The sequence below is a fragment of the Schistocerca serialis genome, chromosome 6, assembly GCF_023864345.2.
Source record: "Schistocerca serialis cubense isolate TAMUIC-IGC-003099 chromosome 6, iqSchSeri2.2, whole genome shotgun sequence".
Lineage (NCBI taxonomy): Eukaryota > Metazoa > Arthropoda > Insecta > Orthoptera > Acrididae > Schistocerca > Schistocerca serialis.
The window spans coordinates 94,888,278-94,914,599 of NC_064643.1; the positions used below are offsets into that span (position 1 = coordinate 94,888,278).

Here is a 26,322-nt window from a genome sequence, read left to right on the forward strand (position 1 = left end):
GGGTTTTTGGAAATTCAATCCCTAAGGGGGTAAAAATAGGTGATGAAAGTTTTTATGAAAATATTTCATTACGAAAGCATTTTTCAAACTAAATCTCTCAAAATTCGTATTTGACTTCTTGGCTAGAAACAAAAAAATTCATGTTTCGTTGCTTTTTGCATATTCAGCCCCTAAGGTGGTGAACAGGGGATGATAATTTTTTCTGAAAATATCTCGTTATGTTAAAACATTCTTAAAGCAAAATCTATGAAAACTTGTATTTGAGTTCTTATTTAGAAATAAAGAGTAAGTGTTGAAAGATGAGCCGGCCGAGGTGGCCGAGCGGTTCTAGGCGCTACAGTCTGGAACCGCGTGACCGCTATGGTCGCAGGTTCGAATCCTGCCTCGGGCATGGATGTGTGTGTCGTCCTTAGGTTAGTTAAGTTTAAGTAGTTGTAAGTTCTAGGGGACTGATGACCTCAGCATTTATGTCCCATAGTGCTCAGAGCCATTTTTGTTGAAAGATGGAAGTTTCTATGGGAATATCACCACTAGACCTCAAAGGGCAATATTAACGAAGACCTCTTACTCCGACTACTGGAACCGCTTTTAGGTCAGAAGTACATTTGGAAAAGGCCATGCTTCTACGGCCTTAATTAGCGCCACAAGTTTAGAAGATGTTGCAGTCTGTGAACAGCATAAAAATTTGATTACATAAAAACAAGAAAAAAATCTCTGCGGACCGTACAGTCTACGTGAGCAAAGCAGCTGGTGCTAAGCTAGTAATAAAACAAGAAGACAGCTTTGTGTTATGCGCTTCCTAAAACTGAACTGCTCGGATACGGAATTTGAAACGGGCAGTGCTCTTTGAGTGGGAAAAGGAATGATCTTGGGCTGTCAGGGAACTAGCACAAAGAATTCCAAGTTTTCTTTTTATTTTGTTTTATTGTTTCCCTTTCGTATCTGTTCGCCGTTTCTTATTTATTTGCGCGGCACAGTCACAAACAAGATACAAAAGACAACTGTTGCACAAAACAAAAACACACATACAAAACGAGAACTCAGACCGAGCGTAGAACACACAAGTTCCGAGAACAGATAACGTACCGAGAGGACGGCCTTGCAGCTTTCAGATCGGCCACAATGGCGAGCAAACAGCAAGCGGCGCGGCTCCGTTTATATGCGAAAGGTCGCTGGCGGCGCCTGCCCGGCTGCTCTACCTGCCGCTACAGTAAGTAGACACAGTAGGTGTGCCGCCTAAGCCACACGCTGAGCGGCCCTTGAACACTGGCAGACTACGGCACACACAACGTGCCCCACCACCGTTAATTCTCGAGCACTACCTTAAAGCCACAAAGTGCATTCTAATCAGATTCAGCGTTCAATGCTTCTAGTATAAGAGTGGTCACTACGTTACGCAAAAGGACAGCTGCAACGGAAGATATTATAGGTCAGAATGCTCTATCCATTCTTTAAAATAGTGCAGGTAATGCAGAAAAAAGTCAACTAAAGACAGTAGGGTATGGTGCCATTAAGAGAACGGTAGCAATTCAGTGTGAGATAAATAAATACAGCCAGGGCTGAAGCGTGTAAACAAAGAAATAGTGTTTCTTGGGAAAAAATTAAATGAGTAGAAAAAGAGTTATTGTCGGAGTAGAAATACGATAGAGAATAATATTGGAATTGTTAGAGTTAGTGCAGGACATCAAAATTCTGAAATTTAATTACAGAAGCAATGTTAGTTGTAGCATTCTAGCCAAGATAAAAATAGAAGCATTTCAACAGAGATAAAAATAGGAGAAAAGAATGGCCTTAAAAGAAGGTAGTACAGAGAAAACAAAAACAATCAGTAAGTATTTGGGATAGAAAAAGAAGTATGACGTATTTAGTTACAAGCGAACACATTAATCTAAGATAAATCGGACGTTAACACACAGGAAAGCGAAGGTGGAGGCAAAAGACAAAAGAAAGAACAGTATGAAGAGAAACAAGCATTTAGATAGAATCAGCATTAATGGAGAGGAATTATATCCCAGGGCAATTACCAGGAACAAAATGTTTGTATGATACATATAAATGGCAGAATAAAGAGAGGGATATTGTATACAGACACGAAGATGAGAAGTATTTCTCAATAAGATGAGTGAAGAAGAACAGCAAGACGGAAAAAATAGCTACGTAAGGTTACAAAATAGCAACGAAGTTGTCAAAAAGTTCACTCACAATGTTAAAAATGTTATCAAAACATAGAGAACAAAGAAGTATTTATTCAGCGTATCATATGTTATGAGACACATATTTAAAACATTATGGAGCCGTCTTGAATGGTAAAGAATATTGGCGTTAACAGTAATGAATCCAAGAGTGGGTTAAAGAGTTCAGAGATAGATGCAAGTTACATGCAAGCACTTGGTGCTCCAGCAAGATAACACCCACCCACGCCTTGCAAGCCACGAAGCCGCCTCTCGGTGCGTCGTTTTCCGACAGCGAGACTCACGGGTTTGAGAAGAGCGGAGTCCACCTCGGCGCAGCAGAACAGCAATAGTCCCGACTTCTGCAACAGCAACGACACTCACAAATTTATATATATAAAAAAAATTATCACCAGTCACTTTTGCGAGATCTGTTCTGATGCGCACGAGATGGAAAGAAATGAAGTCCGCTACCCAAAACCGTGTCATGTGTACGCTTGCGTCGGTTCACATATAAGTAAGTACATACATTTTTGATTATCTGTAATACAAAAAAGTACTTTGCAAAAGGATGGTAACGTAGAAGAACATGTACATCCCTCTTTGGACAGAGATAGATAGAAGAGAGAGAGAGAGAGAGAGAACTCATCAAACAAAATACAGTATTGTACCGCATTTACACAACCGAGTACATTTATTTACATTACCAATAATCAGAGGGAAAATATTTCGTGTAAGATAAGGAGCAGAAATCAAAATAATAATGCTACACATTAGACCTACTCGCTGTAAGATGCAGTACAGGAGAAAGACAGTAGGAGCAGGAGCAGACTGAAAGTATGCAAAACACATTATAGAGAATGATGGTTGCAGTAATTACGTTAAGATTTAGCAGAAGCATTAAGCTAACCTAAAACCTGATTCCTCAAAAAAAAAAAAAAGAAAAAGAAAGAATCGAAAGCCGATGACTACAAAAAAAGGAAAGGAAAAAAAAATAGAAACGAAGAGGAAACTTCGAATGTTTGGAAATTAAGGAGAAGTAATGGAGTTTATCTGAACAAGGGTAAGATGCCAGAGCAATAAGGATGTGGAGATTGCTATTATTTGGACATATTTACAGAATGGATGACAACAGACTAACAGACTAACCCAAAAGACTTGAAATTTCATTGGCAAGATGAAGTCAACAACCACATGGATTGAAGCAGCAAAAAAAAAAAAAAAGTTGGAAGAACCAATACAGGAGAAGAAGACGTTATGGAAAAGGAAATATTCCGTAGGGAAGCTTTAAAAATGGAAGTTTTCCAAGGCAGGAAGCGAAACAGGGAGGAAGTGGCCTAACGAGTGGAGAAAAAGAAACACGAATGTCAAACAGTGGAGGAATACTGAAGGAAAAAGAAGTAACAAGGAAAAATGATGAGAAAGTGCTACGTGCAAGACTATAGCGCAAGAAGAAAAAGAAGAAGAGGAAGGAGGGAGGGAGAGGGAGAGAGAGAGAGATAGAGAGAGAGAGAGAGAGAGAAAGAGAGAGAGAGAGAGAGAGATCATGATATCTGTAAACATTTAAAGTGGGAAAGACGTGTATATAAAAGAACATGAGAGAGAGCAAAGTAAACTTATAATCGAAAGAAAATAGCTCAGTGACTCTCCTCATTGGCTCCGTAGATTGCTCATAGGACCGGAAGCGATGGTGCAGAGGTCGTGGTGCTGGAAGCGACCCAGAGACCACAATCGGGGTCTCGCCGGCGGACTTTTCTTGCGGAGGTCGAGGTTTCGAATGTTGGACAACGCACTAGTGGTTCCATGTTGCTGCCCCGCGACTGGCGAGTATCCTGGCTACAGATTTCAACATTCACTCGCTTAATACGCGCAGAGTGTGTCTTTGCAACACGACGTACACTTGTAGCAGAAGAGATGTTGTGCAAGTCAGTACCGCTCCTAATTTTTCACTACTGTTCGCCTGTCATCAGTGGAGCGTCATGTGTTATGGATCGGCGACTGGTTGAAGCTTATCCTCAGTGAATCTATTTCGCCATTTTACTTTCTCCATTACATTTGGCAAAACTGTGACTGTAATACTTCAGATGTATGTGCATGTAAATTCCATCGTCAGCCACTAATAACTTCGGTGTATAAGAAACACTGGATATATCAAACATAACTGATTAAAATTTTGTACCAGCCATGACAGGCATTAAAAACCGCGGATTTATTCCACAGCATTGGAAGTAAATTTATTTGTTAAGCTTATCCATTGCGGATATTGCAAAACACATGCCACTGTATTCCAGTGTATTTACAGTCAAATTTATTTATCACTGAAGGCGGAATTAATAGTTACAATCATGCAGATTTTTAAAAAATTGACGCTTTTCTTTAATTTCATTCACCCCATACAGGAGAAACGTTTGGATGCTCTGGACAGAAACAGTTGAGATGTAATTACTTTCCTTGTGAAGACTCGATTTCACTTTTAGCAGATACAGTCCAGCTTTAGTGTCTTTAACTTTGCACAGAATAATATTCCTGTGGTAAAGGCACGTCACATGGTGAATTTCATCAGTCTACAGATACAATATTAAACACTGCCTTTTTGAACTGATGTTTTCTTTTATCCTGCAAAAGTAATTAAACGTGTCGTTAATACGATGTTCTTCAACTTGGAGAGATTTTGGTGATCGCTATAAGTATTTGTAAATCGTTGTGCATCAGTTTTCATTTTGATGGCGTCTGGGAGCGGAGACGTCGTGGCATAATTGGCTGCAGACTTTGGTATGCCTCCTTGAACAAGACAGCAACGCTTCTCCGGAGTATTTCACGCAAGATGTATACATTTTTGGTCCACTGACGGAATTTTTAGATGGCAGAAATGCAGACCTTGAGCAGGGATTTTCCGTTCTAACTACAGAGTAGAGTGTCTGGCATAAGAAGTAATTACCTCAACGTTTTTAGCCCACTTGCGGAGCTATCGCATGGCACGAAATCTGAACTTCAGAGAGCATTTCCAACGGTAATTGCAGATTACTGACAGTCTCCCATAAGATTGGATAGTATTAACATATTTGGCCCTGCGCCGGAAGTTTTGAGTGGCAGAAAGGCTGATGTTCAGTAGGCACTCCGGCGGAAATTACAGACTGCATTTTGCTTCACACAAAAAGTAAGTATCTCAAATGTTTTGGTCGACTGGAACTTCGATCGGTAGGAAGGCAGCTTCAGCAGGCAGATTTCCAGGCAATTTTAAAATACTGGGTGTCTCAGATAAAATATAATCGAGTGTGTGGCCCACTAATGGAAGTTTTTTGCGGTACAGAGACTGAACGACTGCAGAGGTTGTTGGTCCACTGTGTGTCCCGTTGGGTAAATATTGCACCTACAATGAGTGTGGGACCTGCATATTCACAGAGATCTCCCAATTTTCTTCCAATTAACACGTATGGGGGTGAGGGGTGACACGTTGAAATGGACGCCTTCCTGACCATACGGTAGCTAATCGCAAAGTGTTCTCCTGACAGGTGATGACACTCCAAAACGGTGTGGCTGCTGGTGGTTCCGGGTACCGACGCGCTTTTTCTACGGTCGACGGTGGACGGTAAGTTTGTGGGAGGTCAAGTCGGAAAGCCTGGAGCGGTGGTTCGGGGGTGGCGGGGCTCGGCGGCCTCAGTTGGCCTCCACGGTGACGGACTCCTTGTCGGCATCGGCCTTGGCGTCGCCGCCGCTCTTCTGGTCGGGCTTGTCCGCCGCCCCCGGCGCGGGGTGGGCGACGGCGAGCGGGACGGGCACCGTCAGCGGCAGCGGCAGGTAGTTGTAGCCGTAGTGCAGCAGCGGCGGCACCAGGTACGGGTTGTAGTGGTACGAGTACGCCGAGTAGTAGTACGGGCTGTAGACGGCGAGCGGCGCCACGAGCGCGGCCGCCGTGTGGTTGGCCGCCGCCTCCGCCTCCGAGGCGTTCTTGGCGGCCGGGGGCGGCGCCGCCTCCTCGGCGACGATGGCGGCGGCGGGCAGCAGCGCCACCGGCCCCACCACGGGCAGCGAGACGGTGTCGGCGCGGCTCGGCGCCAGCCGCTGGTTGGTCGAGATGAGCGCGTTGTAGACGCGCGGCACGCGCAGCAGGCCCGCGCGCCCGCCAGCCACCACCGCCAGCAACACCGCCACCAGCTGCACCACCTGCGCGACAGACAAACAGACCAGTCACCACACCGCACTTCACCCAGTTCCCGCCACCAGCTGCACCATCTGCGCGACAGACAAACAGACCAGTCACCACACCACACGTCACCCAGTTCCCGCCATCAGCTGCACCATCTGCGCGACAGACAAACAGACCAGTCACCACACCACACGTCACCCAGTTCCCGCCATCAGCTGCACCATCTGCGCGACAGACAAACAGACCATTCACCACACCACACGTTACCCAGTTCCCACCACCAGCTGTGCCACCTGCGGGACAGACAAACAGACCAGTCACCACACCACACATCACCCAGTTCCCGCCGCCAGCTTCACCACCTGCGCGACAGACAAACAGACCAATGACCGCACCGCATGTCACCCTGTTCCCGCCACCTGCTGCACCACCTGTGCAACAAACCAACACACCAGTCAGCCACCGCACCGCACGTCACCCCATTCCTAACAACGCTACTGAACAGTGCCTTATGGTTGGGCAGGGTACTTACAGTATGGAAAACCTCCAAAGCAGTCATTATTTGGAAACCAACACACAGGGAACTTTCAGATCCAGAGACTTACAGACCTACACTGAAGAGCCAAAATAACTGGTACACCGGCCTAATATCGGAACCAGTCACCGCACCACACGTCATCCCATTCCTAACAACGCTACTGAACAGTGCTTTACGTTTGGGCAGGGTACCTACGGTATGGAAAACCTCCAAAGCAGTCATTATTTAGAAACCAGTAGACAGGGAACTTTCAGATCCAAAGACTTACGGACCTACACTGAAGAGCCAAAATAGCTGGTACACCGACCTAATATCGGGACCATTCACCGCACCGCACGTCACCCAATTCCTAACAATGCTACTGAACAGATCCTTATGGTTTGGCAGGGTACCTACAGTATGGAAAACCTCCAAAGCAGTCACTATTTAGAAACCAGCAGACAGGAGACCTTCAGATCGAAAGGCTTACAGTCCTACACTGAAGAGCCAAAATAACTGGTACACCGGCCTAATATCGGGAACAGTCACCGCACCGCACGTCACCCCGTTCCTAACAACGCTACTGAACAGTGCATTACGGTTGGCCAGAGTACCTACAGTATGGAAAACCTCCAAAGCAGTCATTATTTAGAAAGCAGAAGACAGGGAACTTTCAGATCCAAAGACTTACAGACCTACACTGAAGAGCCTAAGAAACTGGTACACCTGCCTAATATCGCGTAGGGCCCCCGCGAGCACGCCGAAGTACCGCAACACGAGGTACAATAGACACTACTAATGTCTGAAGTAATCCTGCAGCGAACTGACATAAGGAATCCTGCAAGAGCTGTCCATAAATCCGTAAGAGTACCAGGTGGTGGATACCTCCTCTGAATAGCACGTCGCAAGTCATCCCAAATATGCTCAATAATCTTCAACTTTTGTGGTCCTGTCCTCCTCAGTTGCGCGTAATAATACGGTATATTGATAAGTTTCACTTATGGACCGTCTGACAGCAACTGAATAAAACACAATTTTAGTGCCATACGCGTTTCGCCTTTATTTTCTGCAAGGCATCATCAGTGGCAGGTTGCGTAGACATTTTCTTACATATTACGCTCCTGTTGCATTTTTGGTGTTGTTCTTCTCCCTATGAGAGCCAATTTGCTGTTTTTTCCACATTCCACAGCACTATGCACTGAACGCTTGTTTTAATGCAATGTTTTGGTTTCTGTTGCCGACTGTCCACTAGTGAAACTTATCAATATACCGTAGTATGCTCAATAATGTTCGTGTCTGGGGAGTCTGGTGGCCAGCGGAAGTATTTAAAAGAGTGTTCCTACGGCCACTCTTTAGCAATTCTGAACGTGTGGAGTGTCGCATTATCCTGCTGGAACAGGCCAAGTCCGTCGGAATGCGCAAAGGACATGAATGGATGCAGGTGATCACACACGATGCTTACGAACGTGTCACCTGTCAGAGTCGTATCTAGATGTATCAGGGGTCTCATATCACTCTAACCGCACACGCCCCACACGGATACAGAGCCTCCACCAGCTTGAATGGTCTCCTGCTGACATGCAGGGTCCATGCATTCATGAGGTTGTCTCAATATCCGTACACGTCTACCCGCTCGATACAATTTGAAACGAGACTCCTCCGACCAGGGGATATGTTTCCAGTCATCAGCAGTCCAATATTTGATCTTCGTTGATCCATTATGGAACTTGGGCCGACGGCTGGCATCAACTTCTTGAAGCGATAATTAACCACCAGCCGCATGCATTGTAGAAATTTATTTTATTTTATGAACTTCTATGTGCTACCAGTTTCGGCATTGTATTGATGCCATCTTCAGGCCCCACTCGTCATAGTCGTCAAATCGTTATACACGGAAGGAGCCATATAACTGGATCCGTGAATCAATTCGTCCTGCAACAGCTCTCGGTGGCCAGGCGACACGAAGTGCATAAAATAAAATAAATTTCTACAATACATACGGCTGTTGGTAAATTATCGCATCAAGAAGTCCAATATTTGTGTTGACGTGCCCAGGCGAGGCGTAAAGCTTTTTTTCGTGCAGTCATCAAGGGTATGCGAGTGGGCCTTCGGCTCCGAAAGCCCATATCGATGATGTTTCGTTGAATGGTACGCACGCTGACGCTTGATGATAGCCCATTGTTGCACATCTGTCACGCTGAACAAGTCTCTTCAGTCATCGTTAGTCCCGTTCTTGCAGGATCTTTTTCTGGCCGCAGCGCTGTCGGAGATTTGGGGTTTTACCTGATTCCTGATATTCGCGATACACTTGTGAAATGGTCGTACCGAAAGATCCCTACTTCATCGCTACCTTGGAGATGCTATGTCCCATCGCTGGTGCGCTGACGTAACACCGCGTTGAAACTCACTTAAATGTTGATAACCTGCCACCGTAGCAATAACCGATCGAACAGCTGCGGCAGACACTTGTTGCCTTACATAGGCGTTGCCGACCGCAGCGTCGTATTCTGCCTGTTTACATATCTATGTATTTGAATACGCATGGCTATACGAGATTCTTTGGCGTTTCACTGTATATGCCTAATAAACATCCTACAAATATTTAGGAGAAGCTACTGTATAATCGTTTGCAAACCCACAGGGCTCTCAGCGGTTCGAGACAACACCAGTTCGGCTTCAGAATCACCAAGTCCATAGATGCTGCCATCAATACGCAGAAATACGCTATGGCAATAATGATTGACACTGCCGGGGCATTCGATAACTTCTGGTGGCCCGCAATATTTCAAAAGTCTGGTAGTATAGCAATCACTATACGGCAGTTTCCTAGACCACTGTAAAGACCGAGTAGTCTAAGGGCAAATGGACAGCCGGAAAGTAATTAAAAGAGTTACCAAAGATTGTCCTCAAAGATCGGTCTGCGGCCCCATCATCTGGGATATAACAATCTAACCCCTCCTACAACTTTTAGATATGGATGACAAGTCAGACGGAATTGGCGTCTCCGCAGATGACCTATTAGTTGTGGTCGCCACAAACAACAAAACCTATCTAGGAGAGAAAGTCAGTGGAATACTACACACAGTTATAAAATGGTGTCACGACAACAAACTCAGGATAGCCGAAAGTAAAACAACATACACATTGCTGAACGGACCACTCCAAAGGAACCCTCCAGTTGAAATAGGAGACACGAACATAAAACTAGCACATGTCACGCGCTGTCTTGAGGTACTGATAGATGAGAAATTGAATTTTCACGAACTCATAACTAACAACAGACAAAGTAGAAGAAAGTCCTAAACCAACAGGTGAAGCTAAATTCAAAACAGTACAAAATGGTTCAAATGGCTCGGAGAACTATGGGACTTAACTTCTGAGGTCATCAGTCCCCTAGAACTTAGAACTACTTAAACCTAACTAACCTAAGGACATCACACACATCCATGCCCGAGGCAGGATTCGAACCTGCGACCGTAGCGGTTGCGCGGTTCAGACTGTAGCGCCTAGAACCACTCGGCCACTTCGGCCGGCCAAAACAGTACAGACTACCTCTACCAGTCCTACGGACATACCAGTGTGAGCTCTCCGAATCAGTACTCAGCTTTGCAGCCAGCACGTGGGCGCACAATCATATCCTGGTTACCAACAAAGCATCAGTCAGACAAGGGCAAGGAAGTGTCCTCGTACTTAGGATACCTGGAGCCTTCGGCACCACTTCAGTGTATCCACTGTGTGTGGTGCTCAAAATATGCCCCAGAGATATCAGGATCAAATACTGAGCCGCAACGTAGTGGTTAAATATGGGGAGACGAGATGGGGTGCATGCAATAACTACACAGACTACATGTTACGTGAAAAGTTGGCGTCTGGTTATGTCGCAAAGTTAGTGGGATGTAAGTAGTAAGAGACGTAGACTGCACGACTTCCTACCTGACACAAGAGAGCTGTTGAGAATAACAATCCGATCCCAGCTGGTATGGTACATTTCGTAACTGGACACTGACCTTATCCCACGCACTTAAACCATGTGAGTCTGAGACCGACACCTACATGCACATGCAGGGATGAAGATTCCCCAGAACACGCAGTCTTCTTCCGCGACCAATACGCGAACAATAGACGTATACTGCACTTAGACTACACAGAAACAGACATGCATATATAAGACGGATCATTCTAATCCATAATGGGGAATAACTCAGGATGGAGATGAGATACAACAAAATGTTTCAGATAAACGTTGTGGGTGGCAAAGAGGACCATGGCCGTGATTTTCAAGGTGATATGGAGGCTAAAACTATTTTTTTTAATGGAAATCCTACTACTTGATTCAAGATTCGAAATGGCAGGCAAATATTACGTATTAAATGATACATTATTCAAGGTCATGGAAAGGTCCAGTCGGGGTCAAATAAGCAAATATGTTTTTAGTTCCAGAGGAGGGACACAGCAAAATACAATGTTAGATGCAAACTGGAAAAGGCACGCGAGGAATGAGAGGTGAGGGTTCCCATTCAACGACTTGTAAACCAATGATCGATGTTTTATTTATGTTTAGTCATGCAAATGCCACAATAACATTTATACGCTATGATGTATTTATTTTTGCCAATAAACACGTTAACCAAGACTTAAAGTTCAAGTGTCTGTTTGCTCTTTCCAAATCCAACGTCACAAATATGGACTTCAATGAAACACAACGCAACCTTCGAATGATCTTCGATAGTTACCTTTAAAATCATGGCTATTGGTAATGACAAGTGACTCATTATGCCCATTCCAGTCTGCATCTCACATTGTATTTTGCTACATCCCTCCTCTACTTCGAGTTAATCCCTAATAGCCACCTCACTCTCGGTCACATATTTCTTGCTATGGATAAGACCTTTAAATTTAGGTCTAATGAACGTGTGTTTCCTTTTAATCTAAGTACTACACAGACATTTCTTTGTAACAGAAATAAATTTTTGAATATTATTCGAGTGCTAAATGTTGAAAGTACAAACAATGCATTCTCATTTAAGGTAATTCCTGAGATCTTTAAAAGCTTTTAGTGGAATCAGAAAGAAACAGACCCTTTGTAGTGTTTTATCGTCACAAAAAAATGTCCTGTCTATTTAGCTGAGTCCAAAAACTCAAAATACAAAGCGCAAAAAGTCCCTCTTTTTGGAAGATCCTTGGTAGTGTCCCACTGCAGCAGTAACGTTTGAAATCTGGCTCTGCCTACAACCTTCCTCTGTAATGGTGGAAAAGCGTGGCGCACCTCGACGTCAAACTCGGCCTCGGCGATGGGTCAAACAGAAAGGTGTCGACACATGGGAATGACAGGCCACAGTTCAGAACTTGTGGGTTAATGACGTCACACTGGCACCATATTTCACCACAATACCGTCGAATGGCGCCGTGGGCGAGTCACACGATGAGAAGATGGTGGGACCCACTCTTATCGACGTTCCACCCCTTCTTTTCACGCCTCTGCGATGGTTCTCAAAACAGTGACACCCAGCGTTTTCCTACTGGGTTGCCGACGAAAATATTTCAGACACAGTGCCACTCAGAATCGACTCGGAAAGCTGTCAGGAGGTGGCAGAAACGGCATCAATGAAACCGCTACTTTTCTTGGAGCTTTGATTCCCACACATTTCGAGGTCGAAGAAGATGGTTTGCAGTGCGGTGAACAACAGAACGACTTTTTTGACAATGTTCGACACAGCTGACACCCCTTGGATGATTCAACCCTGCTCTAAGGCTATCGTGGGTCTGAATGCGATCTGTCCGCTTTGGAGTTTAGAGCGACAGCAGTTTTTACTCTGTTGGACAGGGTGCAATCATCAGGGACCAGTAGAAACCGCTCGATGAAATTTAAACTAGATCCAAAGCACCAGAGGGTGTTCATACTTTTTCGGTCTTCCTGTTTCACGCACTCCAGTGATGTAACATGGAGGGGTGCAACACTGACATGTGCATGAATAAAACTGGATAGACCCCCTGTGAAACGTGCCATTTCGGCATCTCTTTAGGTGCCAGCCACGCACCATCGTTCAGCACATTAAAAATGTACCTGCCACAGATTTCGACAGCATTCAGCTGAGTCGTGTCTCGTGATGGTTCAAATGGTTCAAATGGCTCTGAGCACTATGGGACTCAACTGCTGAGGTCATTAGTCCCCTAGAACTTAGAACTAGTTAAACCTAACTAACCTAAGGACATCACAAACATCCATGCCCGAGGCAGGATTCGAACCTGCGACCGTAGCGGTCTTGCGGTTCCAGACTGCAGCGCCTTTAACCGCACGGCCACTTCGGCCGGCCGTGTCTCGTGACTGCTCCAGCGTATGAGGAGTGTCGAAAGGGTTGCCTGCTCCCAGGCCCGAGAGCAGCAGCAGAGCGCTACTCCGATGAATGGTGTCGGGAGTCTTAAAAGTGCTGAACAAAGGTGCGTGGCTGGCACCTACAGTGTTGCCGAACTGGCCGGTCTTACAGAGGGCCTATCCAGTTTTATCCACTGTGTGACAACGTTCCACAGCCCCGTGATCACTCCACAGGAGGGCGTGAACAGCAGGGCCAAAAAAGCACAGCAGGGCCAAAAAAGCACACCCTTGCTTTGGATCGAGCTTAAATTACATCGCCCGGTTTCGATTGGTCCCTGGTGGTTGCACCCCGTCCAACAGAGTAACATTTGCTGTCGCTCTATCCTCCAAACAGGGAAGATCCACAATGTCCTTAGAGTAGGGTTGAATCGTCCGCTGGGTGCCATACGTGTCTAACCTTGTCAACAAAGTCGATCTGTTGCTCATGGCACGGCGAATCGTCGTTTTTAGATCGTGAAATGGAAAGTGGTAGTTTTATTGACGCCATTTATGTTACCTCATAAGGACTTCCTGTGTCGATTCTGAATGGTACTGCGTCTGAAATGTCTTCCTCGGCCATCCATAAGCAACCCGAATGGTTGCAACGTTGGGTGTCGCGCTCCATCGCAGAGGCGACAAAAGAAAGATGAAATGTGGGTAAGAGGGGCTGTGACGACCTTTCGATAGTGTGTTCCTTCCACAATGGCACTGGGCAGAATTGTGGAGAAATGTGGTGCCAATGCGACATCATTAACCCAGCTAACATCGTGCATGAAGTTCTGATCCGTGGCCGTTATATCGCACGTGTTGACACCTTGCTGTTTGAAGCGCCGCCGAGGGTGACTTCGTGGTGCGCCACTCTATTTCAGCATTGCGTAGGAATCCACCTGCGAGCCATGTTTGACGATTGCACGTTGCAGTGCGAGACAATTACAGGGTTCCGAAAAAGTTATACTTTTTTGCGCAATGTATACAATATCTGTTATTTTTTGCTTAAATTGTGTAACTTTTTTGTTTTATAATCTATCGACTATTTGGAGTTCCAGTTAGGAAAAGTGGGTCAAAAATAAATAAAATTCGTGAACTTTTATGTTGACATTGCTGAGCGAAGTAAATTGTGGTTTAAATGTGAAGAAAACTCACCACTAAGAAATTAAACTTAAGACACTTTTCCATAAAGGTAATTAAGAATTAATAAAAGTTATCTCAATGTTTATGTATGTGACTGAAAAGGAAGACACACATTTGTCTGTGATATGAAAGATACATTGTATTGATACAATCATGTACAATTTATACACATCTTCACCATGCGTATCGACAATTTTTCGCTTGTATGAAAACGAATTATTGAAATTTTTCTAGCCTTTAATGTAGCAAAATCTTTCAGTCTAGAATCTTAGTCTACTGACTTCCAGGTATCACTTTCAGTGACTACAATTGGTAGTACACATAATCCATCATGAGAATGTGCCGGCCTGAGATAAGTCTCGAGGTTTGAAAAGCTCCTTTAACCCCTAGGTACAGAGACAAAAAAAGTCAGGAGGATTCATAAGCTTACAAAAGTATTCGGAAATACAAGCATGTCAGCATTTTTATTAGGATATGGTAATGACCTTCGTGGAGGTGTTCCAGGAAAAAAGAGTCGGCGCTAAGAACAAAACTTCACCTTTTGGTGATTTTAAGCGCTGCTGGAGGGTATTTCAATCGAAAAGATTAAATGTCAGACAGATTTATACCAACTAGGGCAATATTAGACACTGGTGTCAGTGGCGGCTAGTGAACACACATCTGCGGTTATGTCGCAGGAGGGTCCCATGTTTACTGGTATTATTTCCATTCTATTAACATATACTCTCGCACACGTCAGCTTTCGCGAATAACTATCATGCACCCTGTTTACGATTTAAAACTTCGAGGCTTCCTGGCGACACTGCAGTCCTGGCAGAGACACAAAGGACTTCGAATAGCTGTTGAATGGAATGAATGGTCTCTCAGCAAAAGTAAAACGATGGTAATGGAACGTTGTCGAATTAAATCAAGTGAGGCTGAGGGAATTACGTTAGTAAATGAGACACTGAAAGCGGGAGATGAGTTTCGCGATTTGGGCAGCAAAAAAATCTGATGGCAGAAGCAGAGATGATGTAAAATGCAGATAAGCAATAGCGAGGATGGCATTAATAAAAAAACAAGAATTTGTTAACAGCGAAAACAAATTTAATTGTTAGAAAATCTTTTCCGAAGTTATACGAAGTGTAGCTCTGTACGCCAGTGAAATGAAGACCATAAAGAGTTCCGACAAGAAGTAAATAGATACATTTGATGTGTGGTGCTGCAGGAGAATTTTGAAGGTTTGATGGATGGAACTGATGGGAGGACACAGAATCGGACTGGAAAAAAAGAAATGTGTAGTACAACTTAAAGAAGAGATCAGCTGACAGGACATATCGTGATACGTCAATGAATCGTAAATTTGGAAATAGAGGAAACTGCGCAGGGAGACCGAAGCTTGAGTGCAGAAAGCAAGTTCGAGCGCATATAGGTTGCAGTAGTTACGCTGAGCGGCATAGGCTAGCGTGGAGAGGTCCACCAAACCAGTCACGACCGAAACAACAACAATAACAACGGAAGTGGTTCGTATGGAGTTAAAGAAAATCAGATGAAGAGTATACTGCTGTTTTCCGTAATGAAGAAATGAGAACTGGCGCCGAATGAGGACAAATGTATTGTAAAGCTGAGAAATTGTTCAAGAGTGGTGAAGACGATAAACCGATTCACCGCCAGCCGTGGCTGCGGGTCGCACGAGGAACTGCTTCCGCCAGTCACGAAGCAGACTCAGTAGAGTCACGACTGCTCTGCAAAGGCCGAGATCGCGGTGTGGCAAAGCCAAGCACGAGCCATCTGAGCTATCGTCTGAAACACTGGAACTAGTCCGCAATCCTTTAGTGCGCGCCCCGTGTAAGCGAGAGCGCGGTACAGAAAAATTAGGGGAGTAAAGGAAAAACCCTTAGTTGCAAAATTACACAGGCGGTGGGTGATGCAAAGTGATATTCCGATCAAGAATCAGAAGTCAAATGTGAATATTCCGGACAGTACGGGTGAGGTAAGTGTTCGTCTGTTCAGCACCCGTGCATTGAATGTACCTCCGCGGTAGGCACATTTCCATCACCGTAATAGCAAAACCAGTGTCTATAGATACCGTTGATACCAACTCATACATGAATTACGCGATACATTTGGTCACATACAAGTTGTTCGGAAACAGTTTGTTCAAATTAATACAGGAGATAGAGAACACCAAAAGAAATATATTTCGATAACGAACATATGGTCTCCGAAGCTAACTTGTAATGCCAGGGGACGTTTTGTTACTGGTGCTGACGTAAGCTGTTGCGCCGCTGTCGCCGACTGGGAATGTGTGCTGACGTTCAAACATCCACAGCTCACTTGTTTGGGAACATATGAAAATGGTTCAAATGGCCCTGAGCACTATGGGACTGAACAGCTGTGGTCATCAGTCCCCTAGAACTTAGAACTACTTAAACCTAACTATCCTAAGGACATCACACACATCCATGCCCTAGGCAGGATTCGAACTTGCGACCGTAGCAATCGCGCGATTCCGGACTGAGCGCCTAGAACCGCTCGGCCACCATGGCCGGCGAACATGTGAATCCACGACGTACTCGACCTGATGCTAATCAATGGCGATTCGGTGTTAATGTGCTGGCTGGCATTTTCGGTGGTAGGTTGATAGGATCGTACATTCTTCCATTTCACCTCAACGGACGGAGATGTCACATCTTCGAAACGGAAGATTGCTGGAGCTGTAAACGTTACATGATGCCAGCACGATGGGGCGCCAGCCCATTTCAGTATAGCTGTGAGGTACCTACGGATCGACCACCCGGGTCACCTTGTCTCACATGCCTGGATTTCCTCCGCTGGGGGCATGTGAAGCAGCTGGTGTATGAAAACGTTGTGGAAACAGAAGACCTCCTCGCTAAAGTTGTCGTCGCTGCTGGCACCATTGCGGACATGCCACGAATTTTCCAATGGACACGTCAGTCAATTGTCCGACGATGTACTGCGTGCATACACGCCAGTAGTCGAGCATTCGAGCAGTTGCCGTGAATACCACTCCTGTAATTGGCAACCTAAGCTACCTGCTGTGTTAATCGTCCTTAGCATGAGAAACTGGCGTCACAGACTGTGTCTATCATAGGTAAATACATTTTTTTCTGTTCTCTACCTTCTGAATTAATTTGAACGCTTAGTTTCGGAACATCGTATATGCCTATTTATTTCATTCAGCTTGCTAGTAATTAAAGTAATACTTGCTGTGAAGTAAACACCTATTTTGACGTATAATAATGAAAGTCTGTCATCACATCATTTATTTTAAACTAAAGGGAGTTATTAAAAACAAAATGGGGCTAATGAAATAACAAAATAAAACTTTATACTTCTTTTATACTGTCTATTATATACGAAGATCAGTTCGTAGCAGCTGAGGAGAGCTCCGCCTACCATCCTCCAAGGAAGCCATGGGTCTGAAGATGGTTATATAAATACACTCCTGGAAATGGAAAAAAGAACACATTGACACCGGTGTGTCAGACCCACCATACTTGCTCCGGACACTGCGAGAGGGCTGTACAAGCAATGATCACACGCACGGCACAGCGGACACACCAGGAACCGCGGTGTTGGCCGTCGAATGGCGCTAGCTGCGCAGCATTTGTGCACCGCCGCCGTCAGTGTCAGCCAGTTTGCCGTGGCATACGGAGCTTCATCGCAGTCTTTAACACTGGTAGCATGCCGCGACAGCGTGGACGTGAACCGTATGTGCAGTTGACGGACTTTGAGCGAGGGCGTATAGTGGGCATGCGGGAGGCCGGGTGGACGTACCGCCGAATTGCTCAACACGTGGGGCGTGAGGTCTCCACAGTACATCGATGTTGTCGCCAGTGGTCGGCGGAAGGTGCACGTGCCCGTCGACCTGGGACCGGACCGCAGCGACGCAAGGATGCACGCCAAGACCGTAGGATCCTACGCAGTGCCGTAGGGGACCGCACCGCCACTTCCCGGCAAATTAGAGACACTGTTGCTCCTGGGGTATCGGCGAGGACCATTCGCAACCGTCTCCATGAAGCTGGGCTACGGTCCCGCACACCGTTAGGCCGTCTTCCGCTCACGCCCCAACATCGTGCAGCCCGCCTCCAGTGGTGTCGCGACAGGCGTGAATGGAGGGACGAATGGAGACGTGTCGTCTTCAGCGATGAGAGTCGCTTCTGCCTTGTTGCCAATGATGGTAGTATGCGTGTTTGGCGCCGTGCAGGTGAGCGCCACAATCAGGACTGCATACGACCGAGGCACACAGGGCCAACACCCGGCATCATGGTGTGGGGAGCGATCTCCTACACTGGCCGTACACCACTGGTGATCGTCGAGGTGACACTGAATAGTGTACGGTACATCCAAACCGTCATCGAACCCATCGTTCTACCATCCCTAGACCGGCAAGGGAACTTGCTGATCCAACAGGACAATGCACGTCCGCATGTATCCCGTGCCACCCAACGTGCTCTAGAAGGTGTAAGTCAACTACCCTGGCCAGCGAGATCTCCGGATCTGTCCCCCATTGAGCATGTTTGGGACTGGATGAAGCGTCGTCTCACGCGGTCTGCACGTCCAGCACGAACGCTGGTCCAACTGAGGCGCCAGGTAGAAATGGCATGGCAAGCCGTTCCACAGGACTACATCCAGCATCTCTACGATCGTCTCCATTGGAGAATAGCAGCCTGCATTGCTGCGAAAGGTGGATATACACTGTACTAGTGCCGACATTGTGCATGCTCTGTTGCCTGTGTCTATGTGCCTGTGGTTCTGTCAGTGTGATCATGTGATGTATCTGACCCCAGGAATGTGTCAATAAAGTTTCCCCTTCCTGGGACAATGAATTCACGGTGTTCTTATTTCAATTTCCAGGAGTGTATAACCGAAACCGGTCATCTATGTTATTGAGACGTAAGTGTTGTGATCAAGTCTGAACTTTAGTTAAAATACAATACTATATTCTTTTAACCCTAATTCTTAGGATCCTAAAATTATTGTATCATTTATAAAATTATTGTAATTAAAATATTTATTTTTCTTAAAAGTTGTCGATGGAAATGCGAAATTATAAATACGAGAGTTACGAGTCTATTCTACGACTCTAGGCTTAGCTTGTGATCTCTGAAGATATTACGGTAGTCAGTCGGTGATGAACTTACAATTTGAAGCTACTTTGCCACTCATTTGAAGACGTTTGCCATTTGTCTCATTTGCCTGTAAAAGTTGTGTTGTGAACAGCAGATCTGATGTTCACAAGTGACGGAAAAGGCGAAGAAGTGTGTTTGATCATCACATAACAAACCCGACCTTAGACAACTAGCGGGAAGCAAAAGACAGAGATTCATTGTAGCTGTTTCTTTCCAATGACAGTTAAGTAGTGCAGGAATCGTAAATATTTATATCTAAAATGCTTTTCATTTGTTTGATGTTTAACTTCCTTGCATCCTGATAGCGAAGGATCACTGCAGCATCACGAGGTTGTTTACTGTTAAAATTCGTGAGAATGTATCCTGAAAGAATAATCAACCAACCATGTTCAGAAAAAAAGAAGAGCACCTTGAATGATTACAAATAGGAAGTTCATATTTACAGGAAATTTACATTAGTATGTTGTGCAGAAATGATTAGCATTTGAACCAGATCGACCTACGGGCTCAAGATCAACATCGATATCGCGTTGCAACATCACCTACCGATAAAATGTGCCTGCACCTCTCGTTGTCGCTATAAACCAAAGATAATGGATCAGTGTGACTTGAGCAGAGCTGCAGGATGCCAGGCAGATGTATACGCCAACCGTATCGTCAGATCAGTGAGTTTGAAAGAGTGCTTATTATCTACATGACAGAATCTGATGCATCCATCCGGGAAATTGCTGTTCTTGTGGGATGAAGTGATTCGGCAGTGCAACAGGTGTACGCAGAATGATTCACGGAAGGCCGTAGAATACGACGAGATGGGTCAGGTTACACCACGCAGACCAAACCCTCCCCTCCCCCCCCCCCCCCCCCCCCGGAGAAGATCGATACATCATCCAAATAGCATTGCAGAACAGAACTGCGTCCTCGGCTCTGGCGCAGCATGGAACACGGTAACACATCGTACACTATCAGCGGTAACAGTCCCTGATTGATGACTGAATAAATGGTCTCTGGCTTGGAAACCAAGCATTTCCGAACACAAGTTCATTAGTCCCTTTGTTTCCCTATCGTCTCATCAATCAGTCTTTAGAGCTTGTACACTGTGAAAAAAAAATCACCCTGTATAACAGCATCATGCGCAAACAGCCTCGTGTAACTTCCAACAGTATTCACTTTGTCATTTATACGTATTGCGAAAAAATGTGGTTTTTGTTATTCTCCCTTGAGGTATGTTCGAAGTTACTTTTACGTCTGAAGGATTCTCTCCGTTAAGAATGTCATGCTGTGATCTGTTTGCTAGAAACTCTTCAGCCCATTCACAAAGCTGGTCTAATATTCTGTAAGCTCGAATTTTGTCCGTTAGGCAGCAGGAACACCGCATCAATTAGGCGACGGTGTCTACTGCTCTCTGGTACTAGTTAACGAACAGAGTGAGCTGGGTTCCACACGATCGTTGTTTTAGGAAATCATGTTGACTCCTACACAGAAGGTTTCCGGTCTCCAGAAATGTCATAATACGCGAACATAAGACACGTTCCAAAATTATGAACACACCGACGCCAGAGATACAGCCGTATAATTTTGTGCGTCTATTCGACTACCCTTGAGAAATCGAGAATGGCCTATGCTTTTTTTCCGATCATTGTGAGCGCTTCTCTTCTCCAGCTACTTGCGGCACACTTCTGCTAGAAGAGGAGCGAGTTCTTTCGCATGCTTTATGCAAAATCGTACTTGTTTGCCGTCAGGTTTAGTGGACTTTCCTCTGTTGAGAGATTGCAGTTACTTTTCTATCCTATGATCAGTTATTTCGAATCATTTTGACGTTCATGCGACAGTTAAAAGCCGCGCGGGATTAGCCGAGCGGTCTCAGGCGCTGCAGTCGCAGTCTGTGCGGCTGGTCCTGGTGGAGGTTCGAGTCCTCCCTCGGGCATGAGTGTGTGTGTTTGTCCTTAGGATAATTTAGGTTAAGTAGTGTGTAAGCTTAGGGACTGATGACCTTAGCAGTTAAGTCCCCTAAGATTTCACACACATTTGAACATTTTTTACAAAGGAAGGAACTACAGTGTGATCTGGTTTGATGCGGCCCGCCACGAATTCCGTTCCTGTGCTAACCTCTTCATCTCAGAGTAGCACTTGCAACCTACGTCCTCAATTATTTGCTTGACGTATTCCAATCTCTGTCTTCCTCTACAGTTTTTGCCCTCTACAGCTCCCTCTACTACCATGGAAGTCATTCCCTCATGTCTTAGCAGATGTCCTATCATCCTGTCCCTTCTCCTTATCAGTGTTTTCCACATATTCCTTTCCTCTCCGATTCTGCGTAGAACCTCCTCATTCCTTACCTTATCAGTCCACCTAATTTTCAACATTCGTCTATAGCACCACATCTCAAATGCTTCGATTCTCTTCTGTTCCGGTTTTCCCACAGTCCGTGTTTCACTACCATACAATGCTGTACTCCAGACGTACATCCTCAGAAATTTCTTCCTCAAATTAAGGCCGGTATTTGATATTAGTAGACTTCTCTTGGCCAGAAATGCCTTTTTTGCCATAGCGAGTCTGCTTTTCATGTCCTTCTTGCTCCGTCCGTGATTGGTTATTTTACTGCCTAGGTAGCAGAATTCCTTAACTTCATTGACTTCGTGACCATCAATCCTGATGTTAAGTTTCTCGCTGTTCTCATTTCTACTACTTTTCATTACCTTCGTCTTTCTCCGATTTACTCTCAAACCATACTGTGTACTCATTAGACTGTTCATTCCGTTCAGCAGATCATTTAATTCTTCTTCACTTTCACTCAGGATAGCAATGTCATCAGCGAATCGTATCATTGATATCCTTTCACCTTGTATTTTAATTCCACTCCTGAACCTTTCTTTTATTTCCATCATTGCTTTCTCGATGTACAGATTGAAGAGTAGGGGCGAAAGGCTACAGCCTTGTCTTACACCCTTCTTAATACGAGCGTCCACTCTTATTATTCCCTCTTGGTTGTTGTACATATTGTATATAACCCGTCTCTCCCTATAGCTTACCCCTACTTTTTTCAGAATCTTGAACAGCTTGCACCATTTTACATTGTCGAACGCTTTTTCCAGGTAGACAAATCCTATGAAAGTGTCTTGATTTTTCTTAAGCCTTGCTTCCATTATTAGCCGTAACGTCAGAATTGCCTCTCTCGTCCCTTTACTTTTCCTAAAGCCAAATTGATCGTCACCTAGCGCATTCTCAATTTTCTTTTCCATTCTTCTGTATATTATTCTTGTAAGCAGCTTCGATGCATGAGCTGTTAAGCTGATTGTGCGATAATTCTCGCACTTGTCAGCTCTTGCCGTCTTCGGAATTGTGTGGATGATGCTTTTCCGAAAGTCAGATGGTACGTCGCCAGACTCATATATTCTACACACCAACGTGAATAGTCGTTTTGTTGCCACTTCCCCCAATGATTTTAGAAATTCTGATGGAATTTTATCTATCCCTTCTGCCTTATTTGACCGTAAGTCCTCCAAAGCTCTTTTAAATTCCGATTCTAATACTGGATCCCCTATCTCTTCTAAATCGAGTCCTGTTTCTTCTTCTATCACATCATACAAATCTTCACCCTCATAGAGGCTTTCAATGTATTATTTCCACCTATCTGCTCTCTCCTCTGCATTTAAACAGTGGAATTCCCGTTGCACTCTTAATGTTACACCGTTGCTTTTAATGTCACCAAAGGTTGTTTTGACTTTCCTGTATGCTGAGTCTGTCCTTCCGACAATCATATCTTTTTCGATGTCTTCACATTTTTCCTGCAGCCATTTCGTCTTAGATTCCCTGCACTTCCTATTTATTCCACTCCTCAGCGACTTGTATTTCTGTATTCCTGATTTTCCCGGAACATGTTTGTACTTCCTCCTTCCATCAATCAACTGAAGTATTTCTTCTGTACCCATGGTTTCTTCGCAGCTACCTTCTTTGCACCTATGTTTTCCTTCCCAACTTCTGTGATGGCCCTTTTTAGGGATGTCCATTCCTCTTCAACTGTACTGCCTACTGCGCTATTCCTTATTGCTGTATCTATAGCGTTAGAGAACTTCAAACGTATCTCGTCATACCTTAGTACTTCCCTATCCCACTTCTCTGCGTATTGATTCTTCCTGACTAAAGTCTTGAACTTCAGCCTACTCTTCATCACTACTATATTGTGATCTGAGTCTATATCTGATCCTGGGTACGCCTTACAATCCAGTATCTGATTTCGGAATCTCTGTCTGACCATGATGTAATCTAATTGAAATCTTCCCGTATCTCCCGGCCTTTTCCAAGTATACCTCCTCCTCTTGTGATTCTTGAACAGGGTATTTGCTATTACTAGCTGAAACTTGTTACAGACCTAAATTAGTCTTTCTCCTCTTTCATTCCTTGTCCCAAGCCCATATTCTCCTGTAACCTTTTCTTCTACTCCTTCCCCTACAGTCTGATCTTAATCAGTGACAAAATTGTTCTTATGTATACTACAGCCAAAGCAACAGGGCTAGCACGCAGTTAATGGGGCAATTGTGCGTTTTAATGGCACTAACGTGGAAATTTTACGCCTGCCATGCGCGAAAACCATAAGTTGAGGTTCACTTGAAGAAGCTTACAAGGGAAACTCCCCATCGCAGCTCCTTCAGATTTAGTGCTAACAGAGGTCAGTGGACAGCCCGTCAAAAACTGAACACATATCAAGCATGAAAATGGGAACAATGTGTACTGAACTGTGAAGAAAGAAACAAAGCAAAAACAGTGAACAGTACAACCTAAAGATGCGCAACATCGATCGAATGTGGATAGCTGCGGCGTCGTCGTTATATGGTCACGATGTTGAACTGCTACGCCCGAGGTCCGTTTTCAGATCTCCCACGTGCCCAATATTTTTCTCTGTTTCACGAAATTATAAACGACCTTTCTGTGATTGTCGTGTATGTTCGCCGTATTCAAATTTGTGTCTTTGTGGTGGTGTACCGTCCGTTTTCGCCAGCGAGGTTTAAGCAAGTTTCCTACAGATCTACGTACCTCCTGTTTGTTTTACACAAGTACCACATGTTATGACTCTAGCGTTCCGTTTTGAAAGTTTTGACTCTTGACTCGCTTTGCTGTAACATAGTCCACATCCATTCTTTTTTTTTTTTCGTTTCTGTGAGAGGTCTATGCGACATGTCGCGTGCTGTCACTGTTTATCACTTTAGCTTGAGACGATAATATATTCTTACCTTATGACTCATATACTATAACCAATGTACGGTAGAACAATTGCAAAGGCTACAGAAGGAGATTGGACACGTCAGTGACCGAACGGAAAGTTCACAATTCTGTGTAAAAAAGAGGGGCATAAGGGAGATTTGAACACGGCTCCATCCCTTTCCACTCTAACAAAAAGACCACACAACCACGACTCCTCGATTCTTACAACGCGCTCGTTGTTGTGTATCTTGAGCTTGGACCACTCTATTTTGCTTCTGTTTTCATAGTTCAGTATACCTTCTTCCTGTTTTCATGCTTGATCTGTGTTCAGTTTTTGGCGGGGTATCCTCTGGGCCATCTTACCACCAAATCTGAGAGGGGTGCGATGGGGAGTTTCCCTTGTTAGTGCTTAGTAGGACGCAGAGGTTGGTACACGTGCACAGAAAGTGCCGTGTCTCCGCCGCGACTGGGAGGAAACGCGTGGATAGGCAAGCAGGAAGCTGCGCCTGCGCAGAATGTGTGTGAGCTTCCTGTGGTGGGGTGCCGCTGTGTGTGTGTGTGTGTGTGTGTGTGTGTGTGTGTGTGTGTGTGTGTGCACCGGCAGTTCCGGCGTGCCCGTTGGTGCTGTGGTAACGTCTCTGTCCGCTGATGCTAACGGGTCTTTAAGGACGTGAAGAAGAACGCGGGCGTGGAGCTAGTCGAGTTTTGTGACGTCATAACGTAGAATTTTGCGTTGTGCAGCATTTCCAAGCGTGAAAAGCCCAATCAGCCACGCCGGATTTTTGCTTTATGGAGAGGAACGTGGTCAATAAGAGGCACAATCGCCTTCTATGTCAGAGGCAGAACGTAGCTGGCGCCACAATGGATTACGTCGTTTGCATCTACAATTGGTGCTTTTCGTATTTTGGTTGCTACGAAAGTATGACTTCACAAGGCACCAACTCACAAAAGATTTAACCAAGGCACGTCGTTTCTGGTACTACTGGTTATAATTAAATGTCAGTTAGTGACATATCGATGGTTAAAGCCGTCAGAACACCGTATCATCAAAGAAACACACTCACAATTACGTCTGTCAATTATCAGCATTCATACAATTCTGTAATAATTCAGCACAATTAACTATTTTAATATTAAAAAACTGTAGTCTCTGATAGAGGAGTAGATTATGATCCGAAATATTGTCAGTTCGCGTCCCGCTATATGAAAATATTACGAGTGTTTTTATTCACCTTCATATTTTCTAAAACATCCTGGGACTTCGTTATCAATTTAATATAAGCAAATTCTGTAATATTCTATGTTGTGTAAGCATAATAGCTCTCTGTGTTCAGGAGTGAATTTGTTCGATTTTGTGAAGGTGACATGGAAAATGGGCCAACGAACTGTAAGACTGTTATCTTCGTCACTGCTTTATATGCTCGCTATTGAGTATTTATTTATTTATCCATCAGATAATCTTTCCAGATTGTGGCAAACATCATCTCTTTATACATATTGTGTGTACACACACACACACACACACACACACACACACACACACACACACAGTACAGAAAATTTAACCATAATATTGCAGTAAATAAATGATGCTTTTGCTTTATTTAAAGAAGGCTCGCCCTAATTGAAGTAAGGGATACCGCAATTTCTCGTTTCAGACCTCTTGTGTT

The 26,322-nt window shown here is 44.7% G+C and overlaps 1 protein-coding gene across 1 annotated transcript in view; it reads right to left on the reverse strand.

Annotated features, from left to right (window-relative positions):
- Positions 1 to 904: 904 nt before the first annotated feature.
- Positions 905 to 26,322, reverse strand: part of LOC126484597 (uncharacterized) — a 51,689-nt gene continuing 26,271 nt past the window's right edge. The window contains exon 2 of the mRNA XM_050108160.1: positions 905 to 6,335. Coding sequence (XP_049964117.1) covers positions 5,829 to 6,335 — 507 coding nt within the window. The 3' untranslated portion in view covers positions 905 to 5,828. The remainder of the gene's footprint in view (positions 6,336 to 26,322) is intronic.